This window comes from Grampus griseus (assembly GCF_964374135.1).
Source record: "Grampus griseus genome assembly, chromosome: 2".
Taxonomy (NCBI): Eukaryota; Metazoa; Chordata; class Mammalia; order Artiodactyla; family Delphinidae; genus Grampus; species Grampus griseus.
In genome coordinates, this window is record NC_139018.1 from 47,833,827 (window position 1) to 47,858,708 (window position 24,882).

The 24,882-nt window shown below is 37.8% G+C and overlaps 1 protein-coding gene across 8 annotated transcripts in view; it reads left to right on the top strand.

Moving 5' to 3' along the window:
• Window positions 1-1,751: 1,751 nt before the first annotated feature.
• The window catches only part of ERO1A (endoplasmic reticulum oxidoreductase 1 alpha), a gene marked incomplete at its 5' end in the record, with an annotated part of 40,336 nt that continues 17,205 nt past the window's right edge, over window positions 1,752-24,882 (top strand). For 4 of the 8 annotated variants that reach the window (XM_082649485.1, XM_082649484.1, XM_082649488.1 and 1 more), the window contains 6 exons: window positions 1,752-1,865; window positions 10,243-10,362; window positions 11,168-11,251; window positions 12,497-12,535; window positions 22,092-22,168; window positions 22,264-22,337. In XM_082649485.1, coding sequence (XP_082505611.1) covers window positions 1,752-1,865; window positions 10,243-10,362; window positions 11,168-11,251; window positions 12,497-12,535; window positions 22,092-22,168; window positions 22,264-22,337 — 508 coding nt within the window. The remainder of the gene's footprint in view (window positions 1,866-10,242; window positions 10,363-11,167; window positions 11,252-12,496; window positions 12,536-22,091; window positions 22,169-22,263; window positions 22,338-24,882) is intronic. The other 4 variants (XM_082649489.1, XM_082649487.1, XM_082649490.1 and 1 more) reach the window with 4 other exon arrangements.

The following is a 24,882-nucleotide window of genomic DNA, read 5'->3' on the forward strand; positions in this document are numbered from 1 at the left end:
AAATATATTCATTCATTTTACAAATGTGTGCAAAGATTTCTGGGAGTCACAGGCATGTTTGAGACATAATCCCTGCTTAAGGAGTTAAAAGAGATTACAGTTCAGTGGTAGAAACATAAAGTAGAACTGTCATAAAAGATTACATACTAAATTCCATGGTGTGTCCATCCATGTGCAGGGACTGGGTTTTATACATCTTTATATCTCTAATGTCAAGCTCAATCTGGCAGAGTGTAAGTTCCACCCAGTGGAACTGGGTGAAGAGGAAACCAGGAAGACTCATGATGAGGGATTGAGTGAGCTGGGTCTGGCCCTAGAAGGATAAGTAGAACCCATACACAGTATAGTGAAAAAGTAACTTTTGGAGTAAAGCGAGAGATTGTATTAATATGCACACATTGCATTTTGTAGATACTAAGATCAGAGCTTCCCCGGCCCACCAGGATGTCAGATGATTGGTGACTTTTTAATTATATGTCAATTCACTTGGCAGTGATGGACATAGCATAGGGTTTGAGTCTCACCCCTACCATACCAAGTGATTTTTAATAACGTATATAAATTCTATGCCTATTCTTCTCAGCTAGAAAATAGGAGTATAATATCTATTTGAGGCCTACCATATCCTAGAGTTATGTCAATAAGTGATGGCTTTTTAAGAAAAAACAGAAGCAGAAACAAACAGGAAAAGATTTACCAAAAAACTAAATAGAAATATTTTAGCTTTTAATGTAATGTGTAAGATGTTGGAACGTTTTCCAGTTTCACCTTGAAAATTTATCCTTAAAAAAAAGCTGATGGACCCATCCCACAGCTGGGATCAGAGGACCTGGCTCTCTCACTGCCCAGCTCCCATTCCTATAGCTCACATTGCCTCACCTCTCTGGGCCTGTTTCCTCCTATTAAAAAAACAGTAATCTCCCCCTCTGTCCACACAGTAGCCACTGGCCACATCTGACTATGAAATGTGGCTAGTTCGTAAAAAATACACATCAGATTTCAAAGCTAAAAATAAAAAATGTAAAATATTTTATGAATCATCTACTATTGAGTATATTTTGAAATATTTTGCACATAATGGTTTCAATAAAATCGATTATTAAAATTAACTTCACCTGTTTCTTTTTGCTCTTTTGATGTGACTACCAGAAAATCTAGATTAGATATGCAGCCCTGGTCTAGGTAGATGATCACGAATATCCTTCTCAGCCTTAGGACTCAGCCAGGGCCACTGTGCACACGTAATTCAGTTTGATTTCCTCGCACTGAGATACGGAAGGACTGGCTGGGAGTGAGCAGGCTGGGGCGGGGACCTGCCGGAAGACACAGACCCCTCCAGCTTTCGCTCCGGCTCGGCTCTCGGAGCGGGAAGGACCCCGACTCCCACGCGGGGCTGGGGGTAGACAGCCCATTCCAGTCTCCGGGCCCCGGGAGTTAAAGGGGCCGGGGGCGGGCGCGGCGCGCCGGGAGGGGCCGAGCCGCGAAGCGGGTTGGTGCGTCAGCCTCACGCGTGGGGAAGGAAGCGGGCCTCAGGCCCCGGACTGCCACCGCGGGGTCCCCGGCACGTCCGCAGGCTGCACCGGGAAGTGGCGGCTTCTGAGAGGCTGGAGAGCCGAGGGCGGGCCTGGGAGGCGGCCGGGAGGTGGGGCGCGGCCGGGGGCAGGCCCGCGCGGGCTTCATCTGCGGACTCACGGCCTGCTCCCGATTGCTGGGGATTCCGAGGCGCGGCGCGAAGACCGCCCGGAGCGGCTATGGACCACCGCTGGGGCTTCCTGATCGGCTTCCTGGGCGCCGTGGGGCTGCTGGGCTCGGGCCACGGCGGGCAGCAGCCCCCGGAGACGGCGGCGCAGAGGTGCTTCTGCCAGGTGAGGGGTGTGCGTGGCGGCGCTGCGGGTCTCGGGACCCCTGCCTCCGCCGTGCGCTCTGTCCCGCGCGCCCGGGCAGGTGGGGCGCTGGGGGTGCGTCTCTGCATCTCCACCCTTCCGGAAGGAACCCCCGTGCTTCTGCTCCCTGGCAGGGGCTGAATCCTCTGCAGCTCGCCTGGGTTGGTGTGGACCGGTTCCCCCCTTCCCCCCCCGCCCCAAACAGCCTGAACCGACGTCGAATCGCCCTCCCCCGCTTCCGATCAGGCGTGGGACGAGAGGTGTGGGTGCACCGCTGTTTCTACCTAGTTGGTTTGTGAGTCTTTTTTGGTCTTCCCTGCCCGGGGAAGGTGTGCGCGCGCGCGGGGACACACACACACACACACACACACACACACACACACACACACACAGTCACACTCAGTATTTTTATTTTCGCAGAACCTGGGTCTTCCTGACTTCTAATTTGACTTGGAACAGTGTGGGCTGTGCCTGTGCTGGATGTCTTCTCCGGCCTTTCTGGCCAGGACAGGCTTTTGCAGGGGGGCTGCCCTCAGATCTCCCTGTCAGGCAGGAGAATGCCTTCGTGTGGCTTTTCTGTGTCTAAGCCTAACTGCCTGGTGTCTTGGGGGCCGCGGTTGCCCTGTGACTACTCGCCCTTTGTGTCCTTTGTTTTTCCTGAATGTAGTGAGACTCTTTTACCGTGACATCCATATTGCTGGTCTGAATTGGGAGAACGGTCCTCAGTGCACAAGTTTAATTACAAGCTTATTATGATTATTTCCTTCTGTTAGTAAGAGATGTGGGTTCCTTGAGAAAAAAATTCAAAGAAAGTTACAGGTTTTTGGTGCCCACAATATCTGATATTGTAATATCATTATTCTTAAAGTCACCTTTTGGTTGGCTTCTGTTGATAAAAATTACATTTTATACAAAATTGAGATATGGGTATCCAAATTGTTCCTTTTAAGTAGACGTTACTATTAACTTATCAGAAATAACATTTTATGTGTGTAGGGGGGGGTAATACTATTTCACAGAGGAAAGAAGAATTTAAATATTATGAGAAGAGGTGTCATCTCTTTCACTGCTTTAAATTCTTGGATTTTATTTTTTGCTGAGTGATTTGGAAGTTGGGGTGAGTGATAGCTGGGAAGGTGTAAGAGAAATTGAAAGAAAATTGCTGCTTTATAACTAAGAGATTGAAAAGCTCCTTTACCTTCAGTGATTATAAACAGTATACAATCAAGTACTTAAAAGAAAAAGGGTAATTTTTCTTCTGCTTACAAATATAATGTATCACAAAGTTTAAACATTTAAAAATAAGTAAATTAGAAATAAGTGGACTTAAAAATAAGGTATTCAGGGCTTCCCTGGTGGCGCAGTGGTTGAGAGTCCGCCTGCCAATGCAGGGGACACGGGTTCGTGCCCCGGTCCGCGAAGGTCCCACATGCCCCGGAGCGGCTGGGCCCGTGAACCATGGCCGCCAGGCCTGGGCGTCCGGAGCCTGTGCTCCGCAACGGGCGAAGCCACAACAGTGAGAGACCCGCGTACCGCAAAAAAAAAATAAAAATAAGGTATTCAGTGCAGAAAGATTCCATTGTAACATTTTCAACTATATTCTAGAGATTTGGATAATGGAATAAAAGTACATGTTGAACTTTTAAACGTTCACTCCCCTCCCCCATAACCATTTTAGATATTTGATTAAAATTGGGGAGCTTTTAGTTTTTTATATTCATTTACTTTTTCTTCTGATTAGTGTTAGGCTTTTTTACTCTTTCACAATATTTTCAAGATTAAAATACACAAAAATCTGTTAGACCTCTTTCTTTTTCTTTTAGAACAAGAGTGACTGTTTTTCTTTCCAGAGCCAAATTAAAAAATAATAAAATGAGTAAAAAAAAACTTAAGGGAAATTTAAAATGGTTTAGTTAAATAAACTTAAAAACAGAGACCATCAATTCCAATTCAATAAATGAAACACGTGTACCTTAGTTCTAATTATGTTCAGTAATAGAAGGGATGGGGGAAAGGGGAGGAAAGGAGGGAGGGGACTGTGACGAATAGACATGAAGAGAAAGATGGAGACAAACATATTGACATGCACACCGAAACAGAGGGAGAGACAGATAAAAGAAAAAAGTGGAGAAAGAAAAGATAAGGGGAGGAACAAATTATTCATTCAAAAAACATTTATAAACACTATGTACATTGATCTGAGAGTTTGGAATACAGAAATAACTATGGCATAATCCCTGCTCTGAAGAGCTTACAGTTCAGCACATCATGTTCTTTGGGGCTTGGGAAGAGGTGGGGATCCTAGGTATTTTTAAAAAATTTAAAAAGTTAGTAAATATTGCTAGAAACTAAATTTTCACCTGAGATTTGGAAATACAAGTTCAAATCTTGTCTGGTTCTATTTGCAGTTTCCAACTGGCCACACAGTCCTGTTGACTCTTTTTTGTTTATAGTCACATCCCTTTCTTTCTTCCTGTTGCCTGTGCCTCTTACCACTTCTGCCTTGAGTTACCACACCATCACCCCTCACCACACTGTTGCATGGGTGCCTGACTTAGGGGTTGTGATTTGAGCCAGAGCAGCATGTAGTTAGTTATTCGACCTTAGAAAGTCATTGAAGTAAAATGCACAAAGCTCTACAAATAATCAGACTAAATTCAATAAGCATTTATTGAGGCCTACTATGAACAAATTTTGAGAGATCAAAAAATAAAAAGTTACAATTTAGTCCCAATTCCTGACACTCCAGAGTACGGAGACTGGTAAATAATTGGTGCTCAGCAAGTGTTAGGGAAATTATAATACAAGATGTGAACACTACAGGAGCTGAAGTATATTCTTAATTGAAGATGGGTTGACAGCTTCCAATGAATATTTAAACTTAGTCAGTTACTGCAGCGATCCCCAACCTTTTTGGACCCAGTGACTGGTTTCATGGAAGACAGTTTTTCCACCAACCGGGGCCGGGGTTGGGGGTTGGGAGGATGGTCAGGCAGTAATGTGAGCGATGAGGGGCAGCAGATGAAGCTTCGCTGGCTCTCCCTCCTCTCACCTCCTGCTGTGCAGCCCAGTTCCTAACAGGCCACGGACCGGTAGAGGTCCTTGGCCCCGGGGTTGGGGACCCCTGAGTTATTGCATATGCCTGTTAGTTGACATCACATCCTATTAAAACCATTTTCACTATATGTTGTAAGTTCTTTTGAGAACAGTGCTTCAGCTTAGTTGCTCAAAGTAAGTGATCAATTGTCTGGAACTTATAAATCTTCCTTATATACATTCCCTTTCCCCCAACCCCTGTATCATTCTGTTAAAAAAAATTTTTTTACACAGAAAATTGGCTTTTTCCCCCCTGTTGGTATACAAGTTTGTGAAGTCTAACACATGTACAGTTTTGTGTAAAAACCCCATAAATCAGGACTCACCCTTTCTTTAAATCAAAATATCATTGTAGTAGGTATGGGCTTCAAGTAAATGAAGATATTTCAGAGTTTATTCCTTTGTGACAATTATTTCCTCATTATGCACCATTAGATAGAACGAATGCAACAGAACTTAAGTTCCAATTCATGGAATCCCAGGATGCATTTTAAAGAAATCACCTCAGAAGAGATATTGAAGCCCAGATACGGAGGCAGTATGGACATCTTTTTCATCTTTTTAAAATTAATTAGAGATGAGTTTGTAAACTTCTATACTCAGGATGTTTTATCTCTCTTAATATGGCTAATGCTGGTAACCCTCAGATCCACTTGCTTGAATGCAGTAGATCTCCGTCAGGTTAATGAAAGGGGAGTAGTTCACATAATCCATCATAGCTACTTCAAAGGTGGATTATTTTTCCTTTGGAGTGCGTTGTAGATACACTCTGCATTCATGTATTTTAGCAGACTTACTTGTCTGGGTGTCTTGTTTAGGTCAATTTAAAAAAAAGAGTTTTTGTTAGTCAGAGTGGCTGGGCCATGGAAGAGACACTTGAGAATATGCTAAGTGGTGGGTGGAAATAAGTCCAGGATTAATACTTAGTCAGAGGGATCTTTGAAACAGGTTATACTGGAGAGGGGTGCATTGACTGTGAATGCTTCCAACATTCCAGGCTTTTCTGAACAAAGCAAGTGGACCAAAGTGTATTTAACGTTGGTTGCCATACTTTGGGTCATTTAGCAACAATTTAAAGTTCTAGCAAGACCAAGACTTTAAAGAAGAAATAGCTCATAGCATTCCATGTTCTTAGAATGGTGCCTACTAGCCAGGATAGAATCTTTTGGTGTTTCTATTCTTTCTTTAGCAGTTGTCCCAGTCTGCTCTGTCAGTGAATGAATGTTTTTCATGTTCTTTTTCTTTTTTCTAATGGTCATAAAACTCAATAAAATTTAGCACAACTGCAGTTCTTTGCCAAATAAAGCGCATTTTGAGCACTTTTGAAAGGTATTTCGTACAAGTATGAGGAATATATTCTTACAGTGCTTTGGAAAAAAAAATCTATGGTAGGACTGGAAGTTGTTGGGACACAGGAAGACTATTTAGAAAGTGTTTTTTGTTTTGTCTTTCATTGCAAAGTAAAGGATACCTCTATCCAAAAACTAGAGAACAAGCAGGCCAGTGTATTTTCTTTTCCCTTGCCTTTTGTATTTTGGTATTTGGTCCAAACCAATCAGAGTCAATGGAGAAAAAATGGAGCTAACATTTGGTTATCTAGTTGTGTGTTGCACTGGAGCTTCAGATGTAAAATGTTTGGAGAATTTTAACTGCAAACCTGGCCTTTTGCTTTGGGGGAATAGCAAGCTCCCTGTCACTGGAAGCATTTAAGCAGTGGTAGGGTAATAGTAATGATCAACATTTACTGGGCATTTACTGTGGGTCGTTTTATCTTGATATCAACTCTTTGAGATGGGAACTACTGTTACTTCTATTTTTGTACTCAGATAGGAAATTGAGGCCTAGAGAAGTTAAAAAGCAGGGGCAATGTCAACAGCTAATAAGTAGCAGAGATGGGATTCCACCCTAGAAGGCCTGACTCCAGAGCCTGCCTGCTATCCACTGTTATACACTACCTCCCCTTGAGGGTGTGTGAGGGAGGGGATTGCTGGGTTGCTCTGAAGATAGCAAGAGAAGGCCTTCAAAGGCTTTCCAGCTCTTAAGAGACCAGGACTTTAAACTGGGTGATATTGTGTGTGAGGCCTACCTTGGTCCTTATGTCTACCACCCTCAACAAGGGCCTTTCCATTGCTTCCTATTAGTCTGGCCCTCCACAAAACCAAAGCTGATCATCACCTGAAGCCTAGAGCAGCGAGCTTCAAATTTTAGCATTCATCAAGCACTTTGTGTGTATGTTGCAGAGGCGGGGAGAGGGGTGCGTTTTTAAAAGATTTGGATTCCTATGGTAGGGCCAGAGTTCTATTTCACTTTGGGAGATAGTGTAGTGGTTACTTATGCAGCCATAGCACATTTTGAAGTACAGCATCAAGCCATTCTTCTTATAAATCAGCACCTGTCTTTTGGTCTTAGTTTAGGTAATAGGACTTTGCTTCGTTTCCAAGGTTCTGCCCTGGGTCCATCAACTGGAGTTCTGCCTTAGACTTTTCCTGAGACTCTATTCTGGTAACATGCCTGGTTCTCTACTTTCTAGAACTGGGCCTGGAATCATACCTGCCAGACTTCCTTCCAGGGATCAGGTTCTGCTGCCTGTTGGCAAGCTTATCTGAACAGTCAGGTGGCTTGGATTTCCCAGTATCTTCCTGCCTCTCCTTTGCTGGACTCTTTCCATCCAGTGAAACTTCTTTCACCCGCTGCTGTACCTCCTTAGCTGCCCTGTGGCCTGTCATTGTCGTTGGTAATACCTCCTACTCAATTTCTAAGGTAAGGGTCAGGAGATTTTTAAATCTCCCATTGTCCTGCCTTCTCTTCCTCTGTGGCCTCTAGGTTATAAGCCACCTCTGCTCTGGAGGCATCTTGCATTTCTTTCTGATGTGGGGCTTCTTATCATTCCCTTTGTAATTAGGACATAGATCAGTAGAATATTGGACACAAAGGGTTGTTTGCCTTTGCTGCTTGCTTTCCTTGCTCTGTGAGTGCATTCCTGCCCCTTGAGTTGGCATGGTCTGGCACTGAGCACCACCATAGGTGACATGGAAGTACATAGTTATAATTAGGCAGTGCAGTGCTGGGCTCCAGTGAATGAGAGTGACAACGGACAGCATTCATTAATTCATTCACCAACCCATTCCACAAATAATTATTGAGCATCTACTGTGTGCTGTCTACAGTGCTCAGTACCGGGAATACAAAAGTGAACAAACATGAGCCTGCTCTCAAGGATCTTAACTCTAGTGGGTGGGAGTGAGATAGATACATTCAGTACAGTGAGGTAATTCTTGTGTAGGAGTATGTGGAGTGTCATGGGAACACATACGAGAGACAGTTAACTGAGCAGGGGGTGAGTGGTACCTGAGGGCAGCTTTCCAAAAGAGGGGAGGATAGATTTTTACCTTAAAAATGAATTCCTAGGGTGGGGGGAGAAATGGATTGCCTCAAACCCTTCCTCTTAAGATTTTTGTGTTTTTTTCTTTTGTGATTTAATATCTCTATCTGGCATGTGTCTCTTTGGCCTTTGCAGCCTTTGTGCCTGCTGTTCTTTGTATAATAATTTGTGTCCAAGAGGAGAAACAGTAGCTTATTTTATGTTCTTAGAAGTTTTGCTTTGAAGGCTCAAAAGAAAGAGGTGTGAAAAATCAAATCATCTGGGTTAGAAGCACTTCTGTTTTGTTGGTACCCAAAATTAGGACTCTAAGATTCTTGTGTACTCAGATAATTTTTACAGGAAACAAGGACACATTTGCGTATGAAATGAAAATAGTTATTACAGTGACAAAATATGTAGATCAGATTTCTAGAAACTGAATTCTTTAGTCCAAAACAAATAAGACTAGGCAAATTGGCTAAACAAACAAACAAAAAACTTAGCTCTTGAATATTGCCGTCATCATCTCAAGTATTCTTATCTCTTAGGTGAAAAATATCCATTACTGTTTTGTGATGTTCTGAAATTAAAAGATAGTGTAGGATTTTACATATTCCAAAAGGAAAACACCTAAATTCAGTATTTCAATGAAGTATTCTTAATTTGTTTCCTTACCAACAGATTTTTAAATTATTTTTTTATGGTCAATAACTCTCCCTAAAATATAATCCAAAGTGGTTTATAATGTAAATATTCAGACCAAAGTATAAGGATCTCTTTTCTGCAGCATGCTGTATATTAAAAAAATAAAAATTTTAGTTTAAAAAAACCATAATTTTTTTTTTACTTACTTATAAGCGCTGCTTAATTAATTCTGTTAGGTGTTTGCCTAGTCCCAAATAAACATCTCAGAATTTTAGCTTCACAACTGTTAACAATGTCTGATTATAATATGATTTCCCATTGCCTCTAATTATAACATGATTTAATAGTTTGATTTAGTAAATACAGTTAAGACATTGGTTTTAAGCATTTGAAGATCAGGATTGGCTTTGTGGTTAACTTGCTATCTCAGTGTTGCTAAGGATAAGTCATTTCTAAGTACCATTTCAAATCTATAAAAATTGTCATGGCCAATATTTGAGGGTTGTTAGATCCTTATAATGAGTTATTGTTTCTCTTATAAATTCAATATCACTTCTTTTTATACATTCACCAAGCTAGTCTGTGACCTACACATCCTGTGGGAAACTAAAATAAAGGAAAGACAGAGACAACTGAATTATAAGAATATAGAGTCTCAGAAAAACCAAGGATGGGAATGCCACTGGGCTTCAGGAAAGATGGTGGAAGTGGGAGCAGGCAAACCCTAGGGAATCCAGCTAGCATAAGTTCTCCATCTCCTATCTCTGCTTCTCTGTGTCTTTAAAAATCTTTCCTCTCTCTGCCAACTGGCTCACGTGGTCCTCAGTTCATGTGATGGAATATGGTCTGAGTTTACTTGTTCACTGGTTTAGTGACGGAGACATTGCTCCTTCTTAGCCTCAATTCCTGATTCCTGGAGAGGGGACCATGACTTGTTTTGGCTTAGATACCCAACCCCGGTCAGTCTTGGGGATCAGGGTTATAGAGTGGCTGCAGGGGACCAACTCTTTGGGGGTATGTGTGTCATTATGAGCTCAGTACACCCACCCTACAAAAGGTATCCACTGTGTTCCTATAGGTATATAGTAAGAGCAATAGCCTCACTAGATTATGGTCATGTCCCATCTCAGAAAATTATGGGGAGGAGGGAAGCTAGGGGTTGGTTGAGTAAAGGGCTCTTTTATCATAACCATGTAAGGAAAAAACCCTGTTGCGTCTATGACATTTTGATATAATATTCCATTTTCTTTGTAACAGGTTAGTGGTTACTTGGATGATTGTACCTGTGATGTTGAAACCATTGATAAATTTAATAACTACAGGCTTTTCCCAAGACTTCAAAAACTCCTGGAAAGCGACTACTTTAGATATTACAAGGTATTTAAAACAATTTTTTTTTGGTATAGGAACACTTAACGTTTAAATGGGTAATTACATTTTCTTAGGAATCACTAAGCTTCAAAATTGCGCTTATTATTTAAAATTGAGCAAGGCTATATTAGGAAAATGCAGTTCACAAGAATGAACCATATGGTTCTAAAACGACCCATTGGATACTTTTAATTTCAGTAATTGAGTTTTGAACACTAGAGTTAGAACCTAGTTGGTCAAATTGAAGTCAGAACAGAAACTTATATCGTTATCAAAGTCATGAGTTGTTCATAACATTCTAAAACATCAGATTTACTCCAATTAATTTAAAAAGAGAAATATTTTTGAGAAGAAGCATGACTTTGTTCTGACCTGTATTGTTCTAACAAGTCACTTGTGACATTTTATCTTGAGATATCTATTGAAAGAGTTTAGAAAACCTCATCATTGGAGTATGTAGTTACAATCTGAGTTCACAGTTGTCTGTTAGCTGTTACTTTCATTAAAAGACTGTGAGTTGAAAAAGAAAAAAAAAAGAAGACTGTGAGTTGAGCAGTGATAACATGAGCTACTTTGGCTCCCCGTTGCCATCTGTTCAGATTCTGTTTAGTAGCAGAGTTTGTCATTTTAACCAAGTCTACCAATTTATTCATACCAGCTACACACTTATACCACCACTGAAATTTGATAGTGGAAGAAATAGAATAATTGTAGCTGATAACATGACCAGGTTATAGTATCATAATTCCACATCTGTCTGTTATAATCTCAAAATTCTTTTATAACTTTTTTCTAATATTTTATTTTACAGGTAAACCTGAAAAGGCCGTGTCCTTTCTGGAATGATATCAGCCAGTGTGGAAGAAGGGATTGTGCTGTCAAGCTTTGTCAATCGGTAAGAACAGTGTATACGTTTAAGAACTGTCACATGTTTTTTTGAATAATTGTGACTTTTGAAAGGGGCCAGTATAACTGAAATAACATTTCAATCCTTAGGTTAAATATAATGTTGTTTAAAATTAACATATTAAAAACCTAAACTTACAAATATAAAACCTATTTTGAATTATTCTGTCTTCATAATAATAGAATTTAAATTTTGTGGTTAATATAATCCTTTGATTTATTACTGAGATTAATAGTTCTTTTGGCTTGATATTTGTTTTTCTTCTTATGTCTTACCCAAAGTTGTGTTTGTGGTATTAAAAAAAAATGAAATTAATTGAGGTACAAATAAAATCTCTCCCTTTTTCTGTGGATGTATTAATTTTCTTCCTTGGGGAGGGTCTGGACAAAACCACTGGTTTTACTTAGGAATTCTCAGATTGGCTGCCCATAGAGGCTGGACTCTCTGTCAGTCGAAAGGCCAGTTATTTATCCCCTTTACAGTGAATCAGAACAATGTTCTTTCACTTCCATTATTAATTGGCCAATGTGAAAAAGAAAAACAGTATCCAGTGTTAGTCTGGGAATAAGAAATGAGCACTCTGGTGGCTAAGTCTTTTTGGAGATCAATTCAGCAAATGTATCCAAACAATAAAAAAGGTACATATCCTTTGACCTAGCAATTCTGCTAAGAATTTCACTAACTAAAATAATTAGATAGATGTCCAAAGATGGCCATAAAGCAATACTGAATATTGTAAAGATGTCAGTTCTGCTGAAATCAGTCTATAAATTTGGCATAGTTTATTATATGAAAAAATTAGAAACCATCTAAATATCTGGTCATAGGAAAAGACTATACATTGACCTAGTTCAGAGTGTAGAAGAGTACACAATAAAGTGATTGTCCCTGTGTGGGTCCTTCCCTTTGGGCAGGTGTAATCTATTTCAGGAATGTACTGAATATACCTAGCATTAGAATAGGACCCTGCAATTTACAAAGCTCTCCCACATACATCATTATCTCTACTCACAGCATCTCTTTGAGGATAGGCAGATAGGTCCTGTGTTATTAAGTGGCCAACACACAACTAAAAACTAGTACCATAGACTGACTAACTATTCTCAGTTAAAAAATAACCTGTTAACTTCAGTAATTTGTTCTGTGAATTTTTCTTATAAATCATAGAGCTTTAAAATATTTTTTCAGAAGATAGAATAAATGTCATCTAAAAGCATTTAAAATTTTTTTTAGGATGAAGTTCCTGATGGAATTAAATCTTCAAGCTACAAGGTATGTACATATACTTATTAACGTGTCTAGTATTGAGCAAAAACTAAAAAAATTCACTTCCCCTGCCAGCTACTACCCCACTTCTCTGGTCCCCTTTGCAGTGAAACCCCTTGAAAGTTATTTGTACTCAGTGGCTGTAATTCTTTTGTTTCTTTTCTTTAACCCTTTATTAAAGAAAGCTTGAAAGGTAAAAGTAGAGGGGAGAAAACAAAATAAAACATGTGTACCCATCATGCAGCTTTAGCAATTACCAATATGTGGTCAATCTTGTTTCATTTGTACCTCCCATTCCATTCTCCCAGTTATTTCAAAGCCAATCTGAGATCACTCATTTTGTTTACAAATACTTCATATACATCTCGAAGACAAAAAGCACTAAAAAAGCCCCACAAAACCAAAGTCAGGGTTCCAATTTCTCTAGTTGTTTCATATGTGCCTTAATAGTTGATTTAAAACAGGATTCAAACATATTCCACACATTGCGCTTGGTTGATGTCTCTATGTCTCTCTCTCTCTCTTCTTAAATAAATTAAAAAATTTATAATAGTTTTAGGTTTACAGAAAAATTGTAGAGATAGTACAGTTTTTCCGTATATTCCATACCCAGTTTCCTCTATAATTAACATCTTACATTAGTATGGTGCATTTGTTACAATTAATGAACCAATTTTGACATGTTATCACTAATTAAAGTCCATAGTTCATTCAGATTTCCCTTAGTTTTCCACCTAATGTCCTTTTTCTGTTCCAGGATCCCATCCTGGAAACCATGTTATATTTAGTTGTCATGTCTCCTTAGGCTCCTCTTGGCTGTGACGGTTTCTCAGACTTTCCTTGTTTCCGATAAGGTGTTTCAGAGGAGTACTGGTCAGGTATTTTGTGGAGTGTCCCTCCATTGGGATTTGTCAGATATTTTTCTCATGATTAGACTGGGGTTATGTATTTTTGGAAAGAAGACCACAGAGGTTAAAAAAGAAACAGTGCCATTTCATCACATCCTATATCAAGGGTACATACGATCAACATGACTTATCACTGTTAATGTTAACCTTGATCACCTGGCTGCGGTATTTTTTGTCAGCTTTCTCCACTGCAGATTTATTCTTTTTTTGCCCTTTCCATACTTTATTCTTTGGAAGGAAGTTACTAGGCGCCGCCCACATTTTAGGAGTGCTTCATCTCCTTGAGGGTATAAATTGTTTGGAATTCTTCAGTGTGAGAGATTTGTTATCTTTTCCCTCCATTTCCTTATTTGTTCAATCATTTCTTTGTCTTGTGGGTATTTATTTTCTATCGTGGATTATAACCTAGTACTCCTTTATTTTGTTGTTCATATCGTTTCAGTTTTCACACTTGGGAGCTGTTTCAGTTGGCTCCTGTGTCCCTTTGACATACCCCCATCACTTTTTTTTTTCCCTTTTGATAGCACTTCTTTATTTTCTGGTTCTACTTGAACATTTCCTGCTCTTAAGTCTCTTTTAATCTAGATTCATTCCCCACCCCACTGCCCTTTTTCTTTCTTTGCCACTTATGTGTTGAAGGAAATGAATCAATATCCTATAGAATTTCCCACATTATGTATTTAGTGATTGTATCCCTGTCATGTCATTTAACATATCACTCTCTTCATTTTCCATAAACTGGTAGTTAAGTATTATAGCTTATCAGAGTCAGATTCCCCTTTAAAATTACTTATTTTCTGCTTTATTGAGGTACAGTTGACTAATAAAATTGTAAGATGTTTATAGTGTACATTGTGATGATTTGATACATGCATACATTTTGAAAGGATTCCTCTCATTTAGTTAATTAACTCATCCATCATCTCACATATTTATCTTTTTTTTTTTTGGTGAAATCATTTAAGTTCTACTCTCAGCAAATATAAATGATACAACAACAATGATACATCAACTGTGGTCACCGTGTTACACATTAGATCCTCAGACCTTATTCATCTTTATAGCTGAAAGTCTGTACCCTTTTACCAACCTCTCCCTGATTTCCCCACCTCCTTGCCCCTGGCAACCACTTTTCTACTCTCTGTTTCTATGAGTTTGACCTTTTTTTTGTTTCTACATATAAGTGATACCGTGCAGTATTTGTCTTTCTCTGTCTGGCTTATTTCATTTAGCACAGTGCCCTCAAGGCCCATCCATGTTGTAGCAAATGGCAGGATTTCCTTCCTTCTCATGGCCGGATAATATTTCATCATATATATATATCTCACATCTTCTTTTTATATTCAACCATTGACAGACAGATTGTTTACATATCTTGACTATTGTGAATAATGCTGCAATGAATATGGGAGTGCAGATATCTCTTTGATATCCTGTTTTCATTTCCTTGCGATATATACCCAGAAATGGGATTGCTCGGGCATTTGGTAGTTCCATTTTTAATTTTTTGAGAAACCTCTATGCTGTTTTTCATAGTGGTTGTACCAGTTTACATTCCCACCAACAATGCACAATAGTTGCCTTTTCTCTTCATCCCTGCCAATGCTGGTTATCTTGTCTTTTTGGTGATGGCCATTCTAACAGGTGTGAGGTGATGTCTCATGGTTTTGATTTGTATTTCCCTAATGATTAGTGATGCTGAGCACTTTTTCAGGTACCTCATTTGTATGTGTTCTTTGTAAAAATGTCTTTTCAGTTCCTCTGCCCAGTTTTTAATTGAATTGTTTGATTTTTTGCCATTAAGTTGTGTGAGTTCTTTAATATATTTTGGATATTAACCTCTTACCAGATAACTGATCTGCATATTTTTCTCCCATTCTGTAGGCTGCCCTTTCATTTTGTTATTGGTTTCCTTTGCCGTGCGGAAGGTTTTTAGTTTGACGTAGTCCCAATTTGTTTATTTTTGCTTTTGTTGCCTTTGCTTTTGGTGTCAAATCCAAAATACCTTTGCTAAGTCCGGTACCAAGGAGCTTACCCTCTATGTTTTCTTATGGGTTCAGGTCTTAAGTTTAAGCCTTTAATCCATTTTGAGTTGATTTTTGCACATGGGGTAAAAAAGGGGTTAGTTTCATTCTTTTGCATGTGGTGCCCTGTAGTTAGATATTAAGGCTTATCAGATTCAGATTAATTTTTTGATATATATTCATTAGAGTGCCTGTGTACTTACAATTGCATCACATAATGTCTGGTTTCCTCTTTTTTTTCATGATGTTAAGACTGATCTTTAGGGTCATTATACGTCCATTATAATGTTCCCTACTAGCTTTTTACCTGAAGGTTTTAGCAGCCTTGATGATTATTACTAGTTGCGTTATTTCATTAGGGGTTTGAAAATATTGATATTCTAATTTTATCATTTTTCCTATACTAACTATCCATTATTATTGTATAAAGACCTTTTCTTGTCAACTCTTTGGATGCCTTGAAATACAGTTTATATAGAACACATAGAATAAATGCTTCATTCTTTTCCTTTGTTTACCAGTTTTCAGAATAATTATGAGTTGATGCCCCAGCACCCTCCAAAGTTGCCCAATAAGGTTTTTATTTTTAAGTATTAATATGAACTTAAGTTTTGACATATTTAATGTATTGGAATCTTCTCTAGTCATTTAGTCATTATTTGTTTCAATACTTGAGTTCCATCTTTGGCCATGAGAAGCTCCTTCAAGTTAGGAATTGTTGCCTTTTGAGATGATCCTAGTAGTCTTAGTAGATTTTTTTGCTTTCCATTATGAAAAGATGTCCTAGGCTTAGTTTGTACCTTTCATGCTTCAGTCTTGGAATTAACCACTTTTCTATGGAACGCTTAGCTCTTTTAGTGAGAAATGGTGTTTAGTGATCATAACCTGAGCCATTGCGGTGCTAATTCTTACTGGGTTGTCATTGTTTCGAGGGCTTTGTGGTGAACAAATTCAATGTTTGATTACAGGGTTTTAAAATACACCCAGAATCTTACAATCTTTATTGCTACTGCTGTATTTCAAGTCATTATCACTTTTTGTCTGGATTATGGCAGTAGCCTCTTAAACGGTCTGCCTACTTCTAACCATGCTCTCTATATTAGTCTGTTCTAAAGACAGCAGCCAGAGTGATTTTTTTCCAATAAATTTATTTATTTATTTAGTTAGTTAGTTTTGGCTGTGTTGGTTCTTCGTTGCCGCCCTTGGGCTCTCTCTAATTGCAGCGAGTGGGGGCTACTCTTCATTGTGGTGCACAGCCTTCTTTCTCATTGTGGTGGCTTCTCTTGTTGAGGAGCACGGGCTCTAGGGTGTGCGGGCTTCAGTAGTTGTGGCTCGTGGGCTCTAGGGTGTGCGGGCTTCAGTAGTTGTGGCTCGTGGGCTCTAGAGCGCAGGCTCAGTAGTTGTGGCGCATGGGCTTAGTTGCTCCGCGGCATGTGGGATCTTCCCACACCAGGGCTCGAACCCGTGTCCCCTGCATTGACAGGCGGATTCTTAACCACTGCGCCACCAGGGAAGCCCCAGAGTGATTTTTTTTTTAAACAAAGAAATCAGATTGTATCTCTCCTCTGTTTAAAGTGTCCCATCTCCCTTGGAGTAAAATCCAAAGCCTTTATTTAGTAACAAGAGCAAATAAAGTGACCATATGCCAAGGTTTGCCTGGGACAGAACCAGTTTATGCTTGTTGTTCTGACATCCTGTCTGATTTATTATTTGGCTCGAGTTTTAAATTTTTTAAATAAAATATTAACAGTTGCATTAAAATAAGTTAGGATAGATTTGGTTGACCAAATGCTTTGTATTTCTAGCTTCCTCTGTTGTCTTCTCTCTTATATAATATTTCAGATGTATGTACACTAAAGACTTCTTACTTCAACACAAAGATGACCAATAATATCTTGTCCTTCCTCTCCTGACCTTTTCTAGATGTCAGGAAACTAAACTTTTCTTTCAAAGACAACATCCTAGGTGACTACTGATAAAATAATTTCAGTCAGTCACAAATGGCTGGGGACAGCTAACTCCTTACAGTCTTTTTTTTTTTTTTAACATCTTTATTGGAGTATAATTGCTTTACAATGGTGTGTTTCTGCTGTATAACAAAGTGAATCAGTTATACATATACATATATCCCCATATCCCCTCCCTCTTGCATCTCCCTCCCACCCTCCCTATCCTACCCCTCTAGGTGGTCACAAACCACTGAGCTGATCTCCCTGTGCTCTGTGGCTGCTTCCCACTAGCTATCTATTTTACATTTGGTAGTGTATATCTGTCCATGCTACTCTCTTACTTCGTCCCAGCTCACCCTTCCCCCTCCCTGTGTCCTTACAGTCTTGGCAAGTGGGGGGAGAAGCATTGGCCACTGCTATGCTGCTGGTTTTGGAGTTAGCAGCCATTTGTACTGTGGTATGTGTCCTACCTGTGATATATCTTAAGCTGCCAAGCTGCCATTTGACTGGTCAGTGAAAAACCTGGGAAATTATAGGTTAGGCTTATGAGAAATATGTATGGGAAACAGAGGATGAGCAATCCTGCATACAGAGAGTAGTCCTTTATAGTGGCTTTATCCTTTATTGCATAGTGCAAATCAACCACTTATTACTATTTAGTACTTTTAAAATTTTACAATGAATCCTTTTGCCTGAAATAACTGAAAGAGGAAAAAGGAAATACATGTTTAATGAAAAATGAAGTACTGAATTTCCATTTCTTAGAACAGTTGATGATGACATATAACTTGCACAAAGGTCATCGTTTACCCTCCATAAGGGCCATGGAAGTATCACTGATCATATGAAAATCCAAACACACAGATCTGCTGACACAGCCTTAGCATCTACTTTGTAAGTTAGTGTTTGTTTTAAGAAGACTGCGTTTAAGATAACAATTTGACACGTGTAGCTGGAGACAGTGCATTTACATATCATTCTGGGATATGTGATTTTTCATTTAGACTAAATAACTGTTCTAAATTAAATTTTTCTGATATTTTATTATGAAAATTTTCATGCATACAGCAAAGTTGAAGGAATTTTCCTAAGAATACTCTTATACTAATCACCTAGATTCTTCCATTAACATTTTCATAAACTCACTTTACCACATATCTGTCCATCTGTTGATCCTTCTAGCCATCCATTAAACCATCTTATTTTTTTGATTCATTTCAAATAAATTGTGAGCATCAGTACACATTGCCCTCACTATATGTCATTAACTAGATATATACATAACTGGAAGTATATCATGAAGTAGAGTCCAATATTTGCTAACGTGTATGTTTCATAAAATTAATATACAATGAAGTGCACAAATCTTAAGTGTGCATTTGTTAAATACATACACCTGTGTAACTTAGGCTTGTGTTTCAATATAGAACGTTACTGTTACCCTAGGAAGTTGCTTCATACTCTGTCCCAGTCAATCCATACTCCTTCCCCAGAGGCAACCACTGTTCTGCACTTTTTCCACCTTAGATCTAAACTAATTTTGCTCATTTTTGATTCCGCATTTTCTTATTCATACACAGAGTGAAGTCATAGCTATTAATGTGTTGGCTCCAGTGCAGAGCTTTGCACGTAATTAGATGATGCCATTATCAGCTGTTTCCAATAGAAAATCATTTAATTCCAAAAATTGTTTGATTTTTTCATTCAGTTGACGGACTCAAAGTAAAACTTTCGGAAGTTCATTCTGTTGAAGGAAAACACTTGTCACTGAATGTTAGTATAAATTCATTTAAAGTTCAAAATTGAAGACAAAGGGTTTGTTTTGTGGTGATAATACAACTACAGATTTTGATAAAAAACAATGTCCTGGTAAAAAAAAATGTCCTTACTAAATCAAGAAATCTTTGGAGCAGAAATGAATTTGTAATTGGTTGAGGTACATACATAATTCATAATTGCCTCCAAACATGCTGTGCTATCTTACCACTTAAGATAGAAGTGGTAATTGCCAAAATATGTAGGTTTTTGTTTTTATATATACACTAAGTAATGACTATAAAGTTTTGAAATGAAGATGATGCTGAAGAGAATATTACTTTAGCATGGCATTAGGACTTTCTTTGCTGTCCACCATCAATCCAATTTTTTAAATGTTTGAGCCTTTGAAGAGCTATTTTGTAAAATAACCCAAGAGTCCTTCTAGGGTGTTGATTGATTTTTAATAAATGAGCCCTCTAAATGTTGGTTGCATTTTCAAAATCAGTAGAAAATCATTATTCAAAGTATGAATTAATGGAATGCTTAAAGAAAAGAACAAAACAAATGTCAGCTTTTGAAGGTTTAGCAAGTTGCACTTATTATAACAAAGCTTGTAAACAAAGACCTTAACTATTTATTCCTATGAAAACGAGGGAGGAATTGTACACATTAAGTGAGGAAAGCTCAAATGGTATACTAGATTAAATTCTGAAATTTTACAATTGTATTTTGGAGAATCTCCCCTTGTGGGAAGAGTCTCCTCTTGTTGAATGCTCGCTTTTAGCTGGATAGATTTATATTCTGACCTGAAATGGAATGAAATTGAGAAGGCTTACAATTTCATAGCATCTCTATTTGGCAAAACATTTAAAATAATTTAAAAAATCAAGACAACTTATTTGATGAGTTTTGTCTTAGAATATTTACTGAAGAAATTTACTTTAGAGGCAAAGAATAGAACTGCGAAAATATGTGGGCTAAAACATTTTCATATATTTACCTGTAGAGAATATTTTCTCAATTAAAAATTATACCTGCAGGGAAGAGTCAGTTGAAGGTATGGATTATTTCAAATTAACCTTAAAATTAACTTTGAAGATGATTGTGGGCAATTTTATGAAACATTGAAAATAATAAGCATATTGGAAAAATTATTTTTCTTCAGAAAAAATGCCAATGGACATAGTTTTGAGACAGACGTGACTTACAAAGCTGATTAAATTATTAAGTTGGAACTAAGGAAAGTTATTTTGTTTAACTTATGTTTTAATATTCAGGTAATTATAATGATAAAGTTAAAAAAATTTTGTTTTAAATATACATAGGTATATTAAAATACATAGGTATATGTTATCTTTTGAACAATTTTGTTTACTTTTTGATAAGTATTTTTAACTTTTTATTTTGAAATAATGTCTAACTTATAGAAAAGTAGCAATATTAATATAAAGGCATTTTGCACACTTTTTATAAACATTCACTAATCTTTAATATTTTGCCTCATTTGTTTTAGCATGCTTTTTTTTTTCTTTTTTTTTTTTGCGGAATGTGGGCCTCTCACTGTTGTGGCCTCTCCCGTTGCGGAGCACAGGCTCTGGACGCGCAGGCTCAACGGCCATGGCTCACGGGCTCAGCCGCTCCGGGGCATGCAGGATCTTCCCGGACCGTGTCTCCTGCATCAGCAGGTGGACTCTCAACCACTGAGCCACCAGGGAAGCCCAGCATGCTTTTTGTATATACATATTCTTATTGTTTTCTGAAACATTTGAGAGTACACTGAATACGTCATATCTCTTTACGCATTAATACTTAATTATGTATAAAAGAATTTCATTTTTGAAAGTAGTTTTTGAATTGAACTGTCTTTAGGTCGACCAGTATAATGAAACAACGTTGTAATTCAGTACATAAGCGTTTCAAAAAATTGTATCATTTCAGTTATTTTAGTGTTCCCTTTTATCCTCAAAAGAGTCCTAGTCTGAACAGTCATTTGTGTGGTCATCCTAACAATAAGGACATAATAGGCACTCAGTTAATATTTGTTGAGTGATTGAATTTGTGGCCTCCTGCTTCCAGTGTTGTCTTTTAGCTGTATGGTGGTGATGACTTTTGTGTTGTGAAATCTCATGATCCACACTCACTTCCCCTGTGCCATGTACACAGCTAGCAGAATATATATAGTGACTTAGACATTGAGAAGAAATACGGTTGTTAAAGAATATATTTTAAGCACCTAAAGATATTGGAATACTTTTTATAAGATCTGGTAGGTTCCAGGGCATTTTTAGAATCATGGCATTTAGAGCTGAAATGGATCGTAGACACACAAGATCTAGCCCAACCACGTATTTTATGGAAGAGAAAACCGATGCTGACAGTTAGGTCATTAGGAAAGTGGGACATTGCTCCATGACTCCTTGCCAAGTTGATTTCTTTAACCTCAAAGATTTTCTTAATGGACATTTTGATAATGAGTTATCAGACTATAAACTATTCTTTATTTTGTCAACATAATAGTAAATCGTGTTTGCCAACAAGACAAAGGGCAAAGACTTTTATTTTTTAGCTCCAGGAGGAATGTGGGGCTAATTTTTTTTTTTTGCGGTACACAGGCCTCTCACTGTTGTGGCCTCTCCCGTTGCGGGGCACAGGCTCCGGACGCGCAGGCTCAGCGGCCATGGCTCACGGGCCCAGCCGCTCTGCGGCATGCAGTATCTTCCCGGACCGGGGCACAAACCTGTGTCCCCTGCATCGGCAGGCAGACTCTCAACCACTGCGCCACCAGGGAAGCCCTTTTTTTTTAAGTTTTGAAGCCAGGGGGATGGTGCTAGGTATAAAAGAACCCCAAATTCCTTTGAAATTCTTTTTTAAAAGTTTTAAAAATGCAATCAGTTGAATTCTATTTATTTCCCTTTTGTTTTAGTATTCTGAAGAAGCCAATAATCTCATTGAAGAATGTGAGCAAGCTGAACGACTTGGAGCTGTGGATGAATCTCTAAGGTTTGGGGGTTTTTTTGCAGTAGTATTTTATGCTTTTTCATGTGAAATGTTAACTTAAGAAAAAGAATACCTCTATTTCTTTTCTTTGTTTAAAGTGAAGAAACACAGAAGGCTGTTCTTCAGTGGACCAAGCATGATGATTCCTCAGACAACTTCTGTGAGGCTGATGGTATAACATTTTTTTTATACTATACATATTAAGATTGTGCCTAAGGAAAAGAAATTCTTTTAAAATAATTTAAAAAATTATTTCTAACAGTTTGGCAGTTCCCCAAAAAGCTAAACACAGAATTACCGTATGACTTAACAGTTCAACTCCTCAGCATATACCCAAAAATACTGAAGACAGGGAAGCAGATACTTGTACACCCATGTTCACAGCAGCATTATTCACAACAGCCAAAAGGTGGAAACAACCCAAGTATCCATCAGCAGATGAATGTATGAACAAAGTGTGGTATACACGTACAATGGAATACTATTCAGCCATAAAAAGAAATGAAGTTCTGATACATGCTGCAATATGGATAAACATTGAAAACATTAAGATAAATGAAATAGGCCAGACACAAAAGGACAAATATTTTATGATTCCACTTATATGATATATATAGAGTAGGCAAATTGATAGAGGCAGTAAGTAGATTTGAGGTTACCAGGAGTTAGGGGGAGGGGAGAATGGGAAGTTATTGGTTAATGGTTACAGAGTTTCTGTTTGAGGTCATAGAAAAGTTTGGAAACAGCAATGATGGTTGCATAACATTGTGAATGTATAAAATTAATGCCATTGAATTGTGCTCTTAAACATGGTTAAAATGGCAAATTTCATGTTATATATATTTTACCACAATAAAACAATTTAAAAAGAAAACCCAGTTTCTGGAAAAGAAAAATTTACCTCCTGAGTTTTGCAGTTCTGTGTACTTAGTAATATATATAATTTTTGTGATATGTACAGGTATTTTGCATAAATAGATAAAAGGTAGAGATTGCAAAAACCTGCTTTTGATATATTGGCCTTGGATTGTTAAATGTTTTCCTTAATGATGGGCTGTGTTATTTTTAGAAAAGAGAAAAATGAACCATGAGTTATGTCTGTGACATCTAAAACTAAGCCAGAGCTCTGGTATGATTAAAATCTAGGAGCCCTAGAACTCATTAGAACCATTTGATTTATGGATTTATTTATTTAGATTTATAGATTCTCCTAGTCTTCCTTTTTTTTAGTATCTTCTTTTTTGTAAGTTTGTTAGCCTTTTAACTGGCTAAACAAAATTAAACCAAATTGAGTTTTTGTATCCTTCTTTGGTTCTTTTGGAACAGATTAATGATCTTCTAAAAAATCAGTGAAAAGAACAGTATAGATCATTTTAATTATAAGCAAAAGATTAATCTTGCAACACCCCTTCCCCCCAGCAAAAAGAGGGAAGAAAAAGGGAAAGTACTTATTTTTAATTTGTGGCTTCATTTTGGGAAAAATAGATACATATGCTTTCCTTAATAAAAACCATGACCATATTTTGGCAGATACATATCTATAATCCTTTATTCCTAATTCTCAAATCTGAAAACTTTGAAAAATGAACATTTTTCTCCTTAAATTTAGTACAGTTTCATTCAGTGTGAATATTCATGTTTTTACTGCATGTTTATATTCATGTTTTTATGTGTTTGATTAAAGGTTGCTGTCCCAGTCCCTGCTAGAATAATATTGAACATATGTTGCATGTACTGTATTACCTTTCTAAAATCTGAAAAGTTCTGATTTCCAAAATACATCTGGTCCCAAGGGTGTTGGGTAAAGAACTGTAGACTTATATCTAGCTTTAGGCCAGTAAAGAAAGGGGGATAAAATGCTCTCCCAACCCTAACTTTGCCATCTTTTCTGCAAGGATTCTTTGGCTTAAACATTGCTATGTGAGATAAAATTCAACTTATAACATGCAGCATAATTTTTTTAGGCCTGCAGTGTTAGAGAAAGAATGGTACTACTTTAACCAAAGTATCCTTTTAAGACTACATGCTTACATTTGTGTCACAAATCAATAAGTCACTCCTTATATGGTGGAGTTCTGTTATCTTGGGTGAATAACTTGTCCATTTATATTTGTTTCTTCTGTTAAAGGAGGGTAAATATTAAAAAAAATGGACAGCTTTGTAAGGAATAAATAATGTATGTAAATGTAGGTAGAGGATAGAAGGTATTTTGTAAATCCTAATTAGAAATTTGAGCTTTTGTTATCTGGCAAAATAAGGTTATAGTAACCTTTTTTTTAGTAAAGTTGGGAGAGAGGAAGTATTTGTTGTAAGTAAAATTATGTCAACTAATGTTTATCTCTAATGAGGCAAGATATTAAAAATTTAATCATTCCTTGGTGATTAGTTTTCTGTCTTAAAGTACTTGATGCTGAGTGTTATTTATATATATATTTTAAGAGTCAGAGTTATTTTTTATGAATTTATTATAGTTTGCTATACTGAGGTAATACCTATAGTATTAATTGAGATGAACAGAGATATCTGTTCCTGAACTATGTGATTCCATGCAGATTGTTTTTTAAATTTTTATTTTTACTTCTAGTTATTTTAATTGCTACTTCTGCCTTGGACTCTCAGTTATTTCTAGGTGCTGTCACTGGGCTGTTTATAGAAGCAAATTTTCCCCTAATTTATGACTCTAATGAACTGTGAATTGGGATAAAAATAACCAAGCA